The sequence below is a fragment of the Rana temporaria genome, chromosome 6 (assembly GCF_905171775.1).
Source record: "Rana temporaria chromosome 6, aRanTem1.1, whole genome shotgun sequence".
Taxonomy (NCBI): domain Eukaryota; kingdom Metazoa; phylum Chordata; class Amphibia; order Anura; family Ranidae; genus Rana; species Rana temporaria.
This window is the reverse complement of record NC_053494.1, coordinates 201,776,394-201,789,532: the sequence shown is the minus strand read 5'-3', so window position 1 is coordinate 201,789,532 and position 13,139 is coordinate 201,776,394. Positions and strand designations below refer to the sequence as shown.

The 13,139-nt window shown below is 44.0% G+C and overlaps 1 protein-coding gene across 1 annotated transcript in view; it reads right to left on the bottom strand.

Moving 5' to 3' along the window:
* The window catches only part of ACMSD (aminocarboxymuconate semialdehyde decarboxylase), a 67,828-nt gene extending 64,961 nt beyond the window's left edge, over positions 1 to 2,867 (bottom strand). Inside the window, exon 1 of the mRNA XM_040358090.1 lies at positions 2,729 to 2,867. Coding sequence (XP_040214024.1) covers positions 2,729 to 2,785 — 57 coding nt within the window. The 5' untranslated portion in view covers positions 2,786 to 2,867. The remainder of the gene's footprint in view (positions 1 to 2,728) is intronic.
* Positions 2,868 to 13,139: the final 10,272 nt, after the last annotated feature.

Sequence of the window (13,139 nt, the reverse complement as noted above, 5' to 3'; positions counted from 1 at the left end):
TGCGCCGTTGTATCTTAGGCTGCAATATCTACGCTGACCGCTAGGTGGCGTTTCCTTTGCGGTCAGCGTAGAATATGCAAATGACTAGTCACGCCGATTCTCTAACGTACGCTTGCCCGTGATTTTACGTTGTTTCCGTAAGCGATACGCGGCGTAAAGATAAAGATGCCCCCTAGGTGGTGTAGCCAATGTTAAGTATGGCTGTCGTTCCCGCGTCGAAATTTGGAAATTTAACGTCGTTTGCGTAAGTCGTCCGTGAATGGCGATGGACGCCATTTACGTTACCGTCAAAACAAATGACGTTCGTGAGACGTCATTTAGCGCAATGCACGTCGGGTAATTTACCCGACGGAGCATGCGCATTACGATCGGCGCGGGAGCGCGCCTAATTTAAATGATCCACGCCCCCTACCAGGATCATTTGAATTAGGAGTGCTTGCGCGGGTGGACTTTACGCTACGCCGCCGCAAGTTTACAGGTAAGTGGTTTGGGAATCAGGCACTTGCCAGTTAAACTTGCGGCGGAGTAACGTAAAGGACATACGTTACGCCGCCGGAGATATCTAAGAATATGTCCCTCTGTCTGTACGGTCAATAACCCTTCCAGAGAAAAATTACTTATTTACAAATTTTGATAACAGAAACTAAGAAAAACGTATTTTTTTTCAAAAAATGTCTGTTTTTTCATCTGTTTAGCAAAAAAAAAAAAAAAAAAAAAAAACAGTGGTGATTAAGGCTGCTTTCACATTAGGCGGTGGAGCCGCGCTATTTGTAGCGCCGCTATACCGTCGTATTTACCGCGATATTCGGGCGCTAGCGGTGAGGTTTTAACTTCCGCTAGCGGCCGAAAAAGGGTTAATACCGCCCACAGTGCGGGCGGTATTACCCCGGTTTCCAATTGATTTCAATGGGAAGGCGCGGTATAGGAGCGGTAAACACCCCGCTCCTATACCGCTCCAAAGATGCGGCTAGCAGGACTTTTGGAGCGATCCTGCTACCGCACCGCTTCAGTGTGAAAGCCTTGGAGCTTTCACATTAAAGCCTGCAGGGCATGATTTTTTCATGCGGTATAGCAGCGCTATTTTTAGCGCTGTACCGCATGAAAAACGCCTCAATATGAAAGGGGCCTAAGGCCCCTTTCAGACATGCGGACCGTATGTCCGCTTTTTCATCCATCCGTTTGCGGATGAAAAAGGGACATACATTGGTCCCTATGTGATTACGGGTGTCAGAGGATGACCATCCGCTGACACCCGTAATCACCCGCCTCCGCAAACATCCGATTTTGCAGACGGAAGAATGTCCTATTTTTTCTTCCGTCTGCGGATCGGATCGGATGAACTTGGACACACGGTCCGTGTTCATCCGATCCCCCCATAGGGGAGGGCGGAGAAAAGACAGGGCGGTCCTTAATGCCGCGTACACACGATCAAAATTTCCGACAAGAAAAGTTCGATGTGAGCTTTTGTTTGGAAAATTTCCGACCGTGTGTAGGCCCCATTGGACATTTTATGTCGGAATTTCCGACCAGCAAAAATTTGAGAGCTGGTTCTCAAATTTTCCCACGGGGAAAAAGTTTTTGTCGGAAATTGCGATCGTCTGTGTGCAATTCCGACGCACAAAAATCCTACGCACGCTCGGAATCATTGAACTTCATTTTTCTCGGCTCGTCGTAGTGTTGTACGTCACCGCGTTCTCGATGGTCAACATTTGTGTGACCGTGTGTATGCAACACAGGTTTAAGCCAACATTCCATCGGAAAAAAAAAATCCATGGTTTTGTTGTCGGAAATTCTGATCGTGTGTATGGGGCATAAGGGTGAAATTCTGCTTTAGTATATAAAAAAACAACAACAATATGATTATCTATGAAACAAAGCGAGGGAAATATGGTACAGCAAGCATTTAAAAATATGAATGTCGATATCAAAACTGTTTTGGGAAAACATTATAATAACTCGAAATCTGTGCTTAGTGAAGATGCGCGATGTATCAACGAGTCTTGGTGCAGAATAAGAATGATGGCCCAGATTCTCGTATCTGGGCGTAAAACTGCGGCGGCGTAACGTATATGTCATTTACGTTACGCCTCCGCAAGTTTTACAGGCAAGTGCTTTAATCACAAAGAACTTGCCTGTCAAGTTGCAGCGACGTAGCGTAAATCCCCCGGCGCAAGCCCGCCTAATTCAAATGAGCCGGGTAGGGGGCGTGGATCATTTAAATTTGGCGCGTTCCCGCGCCGAACGTACTGCGCATGCGCCGTCCCTAAAATTTCCCGACGTGCATTGCGCTAAATGACGTCGCAAGGACGTCATCGGTTTCGACGTGAACGTAAATGGCGTCCAGCCCCATTCACAGACGACTTACGCAAACGACGTAAATTTTTAAATTTCGACGCGGGAACGACAGCCATACTTAACATTGGTTGCCCCTCATATAGCAGGGGCAACTTTACGCGTCGCAAATCTAACGTAAACGTCGTAACTTCCCCGAATTTGCATACACGACGGGGAAAACGACGGAGGCGTCAACAAAATTGCATTTAAGATCCGACAGCGTAAGAGCCTTACGCCTGTCGGATCTAATGATTATCTATGCGTAACTGATTCTAAGAATCAGTCGCATAGATACGACGGCCCAGATTAGGACTTACGACGGCGTACATGGCGTTGCGCCGTCGTAAGCCCTTTGAGAATCTGGGTCGATATCTATAGAACGCGGTATTGTTACCTGCTTGAGATCCGGCCATTCTTGGGGAAGTATATGGCTGTGAATGTCAATTTTCATTATCTATGGAGCGCTGCCAGCTACTGTATGAGAAAACAACGTCCCTCCGGGTCCAGCACAGTATGGGTAGGATATGTTGTGTTACTTTGTAGCAAGGCAGTTACACACCCCTTGGCAGGAACCAATAGGAACACAGGCGAGGCAGAGAACGGTCCAGGACCGAGCTCAAAGGGCAAATTAATGCTGACTAACGTAGAAAGTATTATTATTGTTTTAAACAGCTTGTGGAAATCATTAAATATAAAAAGGTACAATCATAAAAAGATCCCGGGGGGCACAGGACCGTTTACTATCAATGGAATAAAAATGAAAGTTGATATTACGCCCTCAGGTTTTTCAACCTCTATCAGCAGCTGTTTTATTCACGTAATAAGTAGACACCTTCTTTATTTTTTAATCCTTGCCTATGTTCCAGTGCAGTGGCGGCTGGTGCTCAATTTTTTTTTTAGGGGGGCAAACAAACTGAAAAAAAAAAAAACATTAACTGCAGCCACTGTGCCCATCAAACGCAGCTACTGTGCCAATCAATTGCCGCCACTGTGCCCATCAAACGCAGCCACTGTGCCCATCAATTGCCGCCACTGTGCCCATCAAACGCAGCCACTGTGCCCATCAAACGCAGCCACTGTGCCCATCAAATGCAGTCACTGTGCCCATCAAACGCAGCCACTGTACCAATAAATTGGCGTCACTGTGCTATCAAACGCTGCTACTGTACCCATCAATTGCTGCCAGTTTGCCCATCAATTGCTGCCACTGTGCTCATCAATTGTTGTCAGTGTGTCCATCAATTGCTGCCACTGTGCCCATCAATTGCCGCTACTGTGCCCATCAATTGCTGCCAGTGTGCTCATCAATTGCCACTACTGTGCCCATCAATTGCTGCCAGGGTGTTCATCAATTTCTGCCACTGTGCCCAACATTTGCCGCTACTGTGCCCATCAATTGCTGCCAGTGTGCTCATCAATTGCTGCTACTGTACCCATCAATTGCTGCCACTGTACCCATAAATTACTGCCAGTGTGCCCATCAATTGTCGCTACTGTGTCCATCAATCGTTGCCAGTGTGCCCATCAATTGCTGCTACTGTGCCCATCAATTGCTGCCAGTGTGCCCATCAATTGCTGCCAGTGTTCTCATTAATTGCCACTACTGTGCCCATTAATTGCTGCCAGTGTGTCCATCAATTGCTGCCACTGTGCCCATCAATTGCCGCTACTGTGCCCATCAATTGCTGCCAGTGTGTCCATCAATTGCTGCCACTGTGCCCATCAATTGCCGTTACTGTGCCCATCAATTGCTGCCAGTGTGCTCATCAATTGCCGCTACTGTGCCCATCAATTGCTGCCAGTGTGTTCATCAATTGCTGCCACTGTGCCCAACATTTGCCGCTACTGTGCTCATCAATTGCTGCTACTGTACCCATCAATTGCTGCTACTGTACCCATTAATTGCTGCCACTGTACCCATAAATTACTGCCAGTGTGCCCATCAATTGTTGCCACTGTATCCATCAATTGTTGCCAGTGTGCCCATCAATTGCTGCTACTGTGCCCATCAATTGCTGCCAGTGTGCCCATCAATTGCTGCCAGTGTGCCCATCAATTGCTGCCAGTGTTCTCATTAATTGCCACTACTGTGCCCATTAATTGCTGCCAGTATGCCCATCAATTGCCGCTACTGTGCCTATCAAATGCTGCCAGTGTGCATTCCCCTGCCCGGCACTTACCTGTCTCCGTGGGGCATCGGGTCACGGCGGCGATGTCCTCCACGCTCCTCAATGTCTTCTCCCGTCCTCTCTTCCCAACCTTCTGCTGTCCCTTTATGTCAAAAATGGTTTTAGAGCAGCTAGAAAACAGTGATAATAAATTAGAATCACTTGCAGAATTGTGCGATAGCGATTTGTGGGGAAATTCTTCATAAAAAAATAAAAGTAATGACAGAGACAATTCTGCAACTGAGCAAATTTCAGTGATTTTGAGTTGATTACATTATTGAATAATTTTTATTATAATTATATTATTATTTGTTATAATTATTTATAATTATTTATTATATTATAATTTATAATTTTGTTTTTAAAAAAATGTCATACCCGGGATGCCTATTAGATTCTTGTTTGGTCAGATTTAAGTGAGTTATTCCTAATGCCCCGTACACACCATCACTTTATGTGATGAAAAAAAATGACGTTTTTAAAAACGTCACTTTAATTGACCGTGTGTGGGGGAAAACGTCATTTTATGTCTTGTAAAAAACGACCAAAAAAAATTGAAGCATGCTTCAATTTTATGTGTCGTTTTTCAAAACGTCAACTTTTACTTCACAGAAATTGACCATGTGTAGCAAAAAACGTAGTTTAAAACGACGTTTTTTCACCCGCGCATGCCCAGAAGCTACTTATGAAGCGAGCTTCAATGGAAAAACGTGGTGGAACGTAACCTCGCTTTGCTAGAACATTGTGAGAAAAACGATGGTGTGTAGGCAACTTCGTCTTTGAAAATTGAAGTTTCAAAAACGTCATTTTTTACTTCACAGAAAGTGTCGTTTTTTTTCATCACATAAAGTGATGGTGTGTACGGGGCATAAGAATTACAGGCCTACAATATAAAACGCCAAATTTCCTTGCAAATAATGGTACCGCTTTCAGCAAGTAAAATCGGAAAGAATCATACCGCAAAGGAAGGTTAAAGTCCCGTCAGGGGGAATTTCTCCATTTTCCCGTAAACTGTTCCCCTAAAGTGACATTTTTTTTTAGCACTGATCGCTGTATTAGTGCCACTGGTCCCCAACTAGACTGTGCCCTTTGAAAAGTGCAATTGCTCCAGAGCTTAGTAAATGAGGTAAAGTTTCACTTTGCAAAGAATACCCAATCACACGCAAGGAAAAAAAAAAACTGAATTTTTGCTTGCACGTGATTGGATAATGGAAGTCAGCAGAGCTTCTACTCATTTGGACCCCTTTCACACTGAGGAGTTTTTCAGGCGGTACATCGCTAAAAATAGCGCTGCTATACCGCCTGAAAAACTCCTGCACTGCATACTCAATTTTGAAAGCCTGAGGGCTTTCACACTGAGGCGATGCGCTGGCGGGAGAGAAAAAAATCTCCTGCCAGCAGCCTCTTTGGAGCGGTGAGAGGAGCCGCATGTATACCGCTCCTTCCCATTTAAAACAATGGGAAACCGCGGCAATACTGCCCGCAATGCGCCTCTGCAGAGGAGCATTGCGGGCGGTATTAACCCTTTATCGGCCGCTAGCGGGGGTTAATACTGCACCGCTAGTGCCTGAATCCCGCGGCAAATCCGACGGTATAGCGCCGCTATTTTTAGCGGCGCTATACCGCCACCGCGCCTCCCGCCCCAGTGTAAAAAGGGGCCTTACTAAGCACGGGAGCAACTGCAAAGTGCATAGTCTATTTGGGGCAGATCCACAGAGCGAGTACGCCGGCGTATCTACTTATACGCCGGCGTACTTTCAAATTTCCCGTGTCGTATCTTTGGTTTGAATCCTCAAACCAAGATACGACGGCATCTGGGTTAGATCCGACAGGCGTATGCCATTGTACGGCTTCGGATAGTAGATGCAATACTTCGGCATCCGCTGGGTGGAGTTCTCGTTGTTTTCCGCGTCGAGTATGCAAATTAGCTATTTCCGATGATTCACGAACGTACGCGCGGCCGTCGCATTCTCTTACGTCGTCTCTAGTCGGCTTTTTCCGGCGTATAGTTAAAGCTGCTGTTTTGCGGCGTATATTTAGACTTGCCATGTTAAATATGGCCGTCGTTCCCGCGTTTCTTTTTAATTTTTTTTTTTTTTTTGCGTAAGTCGTTCGTGAATCGGGATGGATGTAATTTACGTCCAGGTCAAAACCAATGACGTCCTTGCGACGTCATTTAGCGCAATGCACGGCGGAAAATTTAGGGACGGCGCATGCGCAGTTTGTTCGGTGCGGGGGCGGGGTTCATTTAAATGAAACACGCCCCCTACCCGCCCAATTTGAATTCCGCACCCTTACGCCGCTTGAGATACACTACGCCGCCGTAACTTACGGCGCAAAATCTTTATGGATTTGAACCAAAGCCAGGTAAGGTACGGCGGCGTAGCGTATCTCAGATACGATGCGCCGGGGCCGATCTTTGTGGATCTGCCCCTTTGTCTTTAGTAAATGAATCCCATAGATGTGCTTTTACAGGCTGAAAAAAAAAAAAACGCCAAACGCCTGTAAAAACAGCATTTATGTAATATCAGTGGCCCAGTGTGCATGAGACCTGAGTTTTGGGAAAATAAGTTCTTTTCAGTTGAGATTGGATTTTTGATCTTGCTTGATGCGTTTTCCATTGAACTCAAAGGCAAACACATTTGGGGGGAAAAAAATAATGCGTAGATGTGAATCCAGCCTGAATGTTGGTAGCATACAGGTTCTTCACATCATTATAACATTTACATTTTCAGTATACTTCATAAAGCAGAAGGAATAAAAACAGAAACATAATTCACATAGGTGACGGCTCTTTGTGTATAACCTCAATGAATGACATTGGGAAATATCTCCATAGGGCCAGTCTATCCACATAATCTGGAGATTTCCAATTATCGCAGGAAATCGTATCCCTCCAATCCCCGGAGTGCAGCTTCTGAGCCGACATTCTGATGATAATTAGAGAAAGGCGATTGATGGTGAGTGGTTATTGATCGCTACACCTGCGCCTGAAGTGGATTTGTGGAGAAATCTGACTTGATCTCTATATTAACTGGATTGTGCAGACTCTATCACTGACAAGAATCAGTCTGTCTTCTGGATCGGGGCCCAAAAAAAAGATTTTTTTTATATTTAGACATGTGCGTTCCCGTTCGTAACGAATGGATTTTCGTAAGAATTTCTTAGTATTCGTACATTCGGATCAAATCGAACATCCGAAAAGCTGAAAGAACCAAAATACGAAAATTACGGAATTACGAATAAGCAAAATAACGAACAAGCGAAAATACGAACGTATGATTGGACAATCTTACTAAAATACGAAACACCGTAAAAGCAAAAGAACGAAAATGACATCTATGACGAGCGATTTGCATTCCGGATTTTAAATCCTTTGTCTGTTCGTATTTTCATTCGTATGTTCGTATTTTCATTTGTGTGTTTTGTAAATCCGTTTCTTTGTCTGTTCGTAAATTTGTGCACTTGTATCGTTCTTTCGAATGGGCACTGGGCAGTGTAGTTAGTGAGTGATTACTTATAGGTAGATTCAGGTACATTGGAATAACTTTAGGGCGGCGTAGCCTAGCCTGTTTAGGCTACACCGCCGTAAATTAGCTATGCTAGTAGTGATTTTTAATCTACTTACCTGCTAATCTACGGCGGCATAGCCCCAAACGAGCGGGCGTAAGGGCGCCTAATTGAAATGACTTGGAGGGGGGCGTATATCATGGTAATGAGGCTTGACCTCACATTTTCGAAGTTTTTTGTCACTGCGCATGCACCGGGCGACTACATTTCCCAGTGCGCATTGCGGCTAAGTACGCCGTACGGGCCTATTGATTTCGACGTGGACGTAAACTACGTAAATCCCGATTCGCGGACGACTTACGCAAATGATGTAAAAATTTTGAATTTCGCGGCGGGAACGGCAGCCATACTTAACATTACTATTCCACTAGAGCCTAGCTCTAACTTTAGGCGGCCTATCTCTTACGTAAACGGCGTAAAAGTACTGCGTCGGCCTGGCGTTTGTTCGTGAATCGGCGTATCCCCTCATTTACATAATCTACGCCGGCCGCAATGGAAGCGCCATCTAGTGGCCATCAGCAACATTGCAATCTAAGATAGGACGGCGCAAGCCGTCGTATCTTAGATATGTTTAAGTGTGTCTCTGTTAGAGAATACACTTAAACATAGGTCAGTGCAGATTCAGAGTTAGGTCGGCTTATCTGTAGATAAGCCGGCCTAACTCTTTCTGAATCTACCTATTAATATCTTAGCCAATCAGCTTATCTCTTTTGTGCTGAGTCACATTGTACAGTGTAAAGCCTCGTACACACGATCGGACTTCAAACAAACTTTTCCCTGGATTTTTGTCTGAAGGCAGTTGGCCAGACTTTTGAAACCGAAAAAGTTTGTCCGATAGAGCGTACACACGGTCGGATTTTTTGGAAAACGCTCATTTTGACGTTTGTTGGCAAGAAGTCCGACCGTGTTTACTGGGCTTAAGGGAAAGTATATCTTAATATGGATTAGCCGCGTGTTGCTATGTATTTACGAAAGTACAAAATTACGAATCCATTAAACGAAAATTATTATCTAACAAAATTACGAATTTCAAATCAACGAAAATAAATTAGACAGAATTACGAATCATTCAGTATAAACGAAAATAAAACTGTTAAGAAAATACGAACAGGTCTGAATAGGAAAACTTGCGTCTTACGAAATACGAACGGGTCCGAATAGGAAAACTTGAGTCTTACGAAATACGAACGGGTCCGAATAGAAAAACTTGAGTCTTACGAAATTGCGAATCTTTACGAATCTACGGAACGAGACGAAACGGAGCAAACAAATACGATTTTTTTTGTTGTGCACATGTCTATTAATATTCCACTTTCAACAAAGTGGCAGAAAGTCCTTTATAAAATTGCACCAAACGCCATTATTTGTTGGTCATAAATTTCAGTATTTTGAGACACAAGAGGCCCTAGAAAACAGAAAACTTTCACTTAAAAAAAAAAAAAATACAATACACATTACTGTTGCAGCAAAAGGCATTTTGTAATTTAAAGCTGAACTCTGGGCTCAAACATTTTCATTTAACCAGTTAAGGACCAGGCCCTTTTCTGACATTTGTTGTTTACAAATTTAAATTAGTATTTTTTTGCTAGAAAATTACTTAGAACCCCAAACATTCTATATATATATTATATATATATATATTTTTGCAGAGACCCTAAAGAATAAAATGGCGGTCGTTGCAATATATAGTGTCACACTGTATTTGGGCAATGGTGTTTTTTTAAATGCAAATTTTTGGGAAGAAATACACTTTCATGAATTTATTTTATTTTATTTATTATTATTCATAATTTTTTTGTATAATGTGAAAGATGAGTTTACATCGAGTAAATAGATACCAAACATGTCATGCTTCAAAATTGCGCATGCTCAATGAATGGAGAGAAACGACGATACTTAAAAATCTCCATAGGCGACGTTTTAATTTTTTTTACAGGTTACCTGTTTAGAGTCAGGCTACTTTCACGCCAAAGTGTTGGGGGCATCGGCGATAAAGCGCCAGTATTTTTAGCAGCGTTTTACCCTTTTTTTTTTTTCGCTTTTCGGTCGCTATCGGGGTGCTTTTAACCCACGCTAGCGTTCCGAAAAAGGGTTGATATCAATGGGCAGGGGCGCTTTAGGAGCTCTTACAGCGCTGCAAATATGCGGCTTGCAGGGCTTTTTTTTACCGCCCTGCCAGTGCACCACTCCAGTGTGAAAGCCCCCGGGCTTTCACATTGGAGCGAGAGGAGAGGCTCTTTCAAGGCGCTTTGCAGGCGCTATTTTTAGCGTCATAGCATCTGTAAAGTGCTTGAGTGTGAAAGCAGCCTAACAGAGGAGGTCTAGTGGTAGAAGTATTGCTCTCACGCTTATGATTGCGATGATACCTCACATGTGTGGTTTGTACTCCATTAACATATGTGGGCGCGACTTACGTGTGCATTGGTGGTGTTTCATCATACATGTACATGACATACTTCATATTGCCATCGCACACATTCTTGGATGAGCTCTAAAATTAGGGTGCTGCAGCAACAACCAGCTGGATACTGGTTCAAATCACAATGAAGTTATTTGCCAGCACACCATGGAACAATGTGAATAGCATCCAAACGGATGATTTATTGCATGATCACTACAATAAATCATCTGTTTTAACGCTATTCTCATTATACATGACACCCCGATGACGTCATCTATGACGAAACTAGTAGGGTGGACTTTATGCTCAATCACACCACGCTTGTTTGGTTGTGATCTGCAGATCGTTTTATCCCAGGAGTATTTCATTCATGTCTTGCTGGACTTGTGGAATTTTATATTAACTTTTCAATAAAACATCACGGTTTTACGCTATTTGATGATTTCTTCCCCTTTTTTACACTGTATCCATGAGAGAGAGTGAGGGAATGACCAGTGCTGTTGGCATCAACATCAAAAAAACAAAAAAACATCACCCTGCTTACATCCAGTGGATGGATCCCTCGTGACGTATGAATCCATGTCTTACTAGACTCCTATAACGTGGAGTAAGGTAAGGACACAGGGGCAGATTCATCAAGAGATACGACGGCGGATCTCCTGATCCGCCGTCGTATCTGTGAGAGCCGACGGTCGGATCTGTGAGATCTCACGGTCGGATCTATGCGACTGATTCATAAGAATCAGTTCTGCATAGATCTCCCTTAGATCCGACTGGTGTAAGTGACTTACACCAGTTGAATCTTAGGCTGCAATCTCCCGCCGGCCGCTAGGTGTCGTCGCTTTTTTTTCCGCGTCGGATATGCAAATGAGGAGAACCGCCGATTCAAGTCCATACGCCCGCCCGTCACTTTTTTTTAACGTTGTTTGCGTTCGGCTTTTTCCGGCGGATAGTTACCCCTGCTATATGAGGGGTAGCTAATGTTAAGTATGGCCGTCGTTCCCGCGCCGAGATTCAAATTTTTACGTCGTTTGCGTAACTCGATCCGGAATACGGATGGCCGCAATCGACGTAGCCGCCGCAAACAATGACGTCCTAGCGACGTCATTTGGAGCATGCGCACTGGCAAATTTCGCCGGCGGAGCATGCGCAGTTAATTCGGCGCGGGAACGCGCCTGATTTACATTGTACACTCCCCCTAGCCGCGGAATTTGCATTCCGCCGGGGGAGTTACGATCCGACGGTGCAATTTTCGAGGTGAATCATGCACTAGCCTCGCTAAATTGCACCGGCGGATCGTAAAACATGTAGATCGAGCGGATCTAAAGATCCGCTGATCTACATGAATCTGCCCCACAGCCTTTTCTTATCATGGTGAAATGTGCACTTTTGGGTGTATAGCATAACTCCCAACCTCCCAAATGTCCATGATTTTGAGGGACTGTCCCTGATTTGGAGCAATGTCCCTCTGTCCCTCATTCCTCCTCATTTGTCCCTCATTTTGGTCTGATCTTTATAGTTGTATATAAAATGCACTTTTTATATTTCAAAAAGTGTTTCCCAGTGCAAAACCTTTCATCCAAATTCAATATTTCTGCATTTGTACATTTTAAAATCCAGTATAAGGGAAAAGTAGTTGTAAAAAAAAAAGCCTTTGTGGATTTAATTAACCTTTTTTTTGGTTAATTCTCCTTTAACTACTTCCCGACCTCCTCATGTACATTTACGGCAGAATGGCACGGACAGGCACAATCAAGTACCTGTACGTCCTCTGCTAGACGTGGGTGGGGGGTCCGATCGGGACCCCCCCCGGTACATGCGGAGGTCGGGTCCGCTCGGGGAGCGATCCGGGACGACAGCGCGGCTATTTGTTTATAGCCGCTCCGTCGCGATCGCTCCCCGGAGCTGAAGAACGGGGAGAGCCGTGTGTAAACACGGCTTCCCCGTGCTTCACTGTGACGGCGCATCGATCGCGTCATCCCCTTTATAGGGGAGACACGATCAATGACGTCATTCCTACAGCCACACACCCCTACACTAGTAAACACATACACAGTGATCCCTAACTCCTACAGCGCCCCCTGTGTTTAACTCCCAAACTGCAACTGTCATTTTCACAATAAACAATGCAATTTAAATGCATTTTTTGCTGTGAAAATGACAATTGTCCCAAAAATGTGTCAAAATTGTCCGAAGTGTCCGCCATAATGTCGCAGTCACGAAAAAAATCTCTGATCGCCGCCATTAGTAGTAAAACAAATAAAATAAATAAAAATGCAAAAAAACTATCCCCTATTTTGTAAACGCTATAAATTTTGCGCAAACCAACCGATAAACAATTATTGCGATTTTTTTTACCAAAAATAGGTAGAAGAATACGTATCGGCCTAAACTGAGAAAAAAAAAAAATTTATATATGTTTTTGGGGGATATTTATTACAGCAAAAAGTAAAAAATATTGCATTTTTTTCAAAATTGTCGCTCTATTTTTGTTTATAGCGCAAAAAATAAAAACCGCAGAGGTGATCAAATACCACCAAAATAAAGCTCTATTTGTGGGGAAAAAAAGACGCCAATTTTGTTTGGGAGCCACGTCGCACGACCGCGCAATTGTCTGTTAAAGCGACGCAGTCCCGAACTGTAAAAACCCCTTGGGTCTTTAGGCA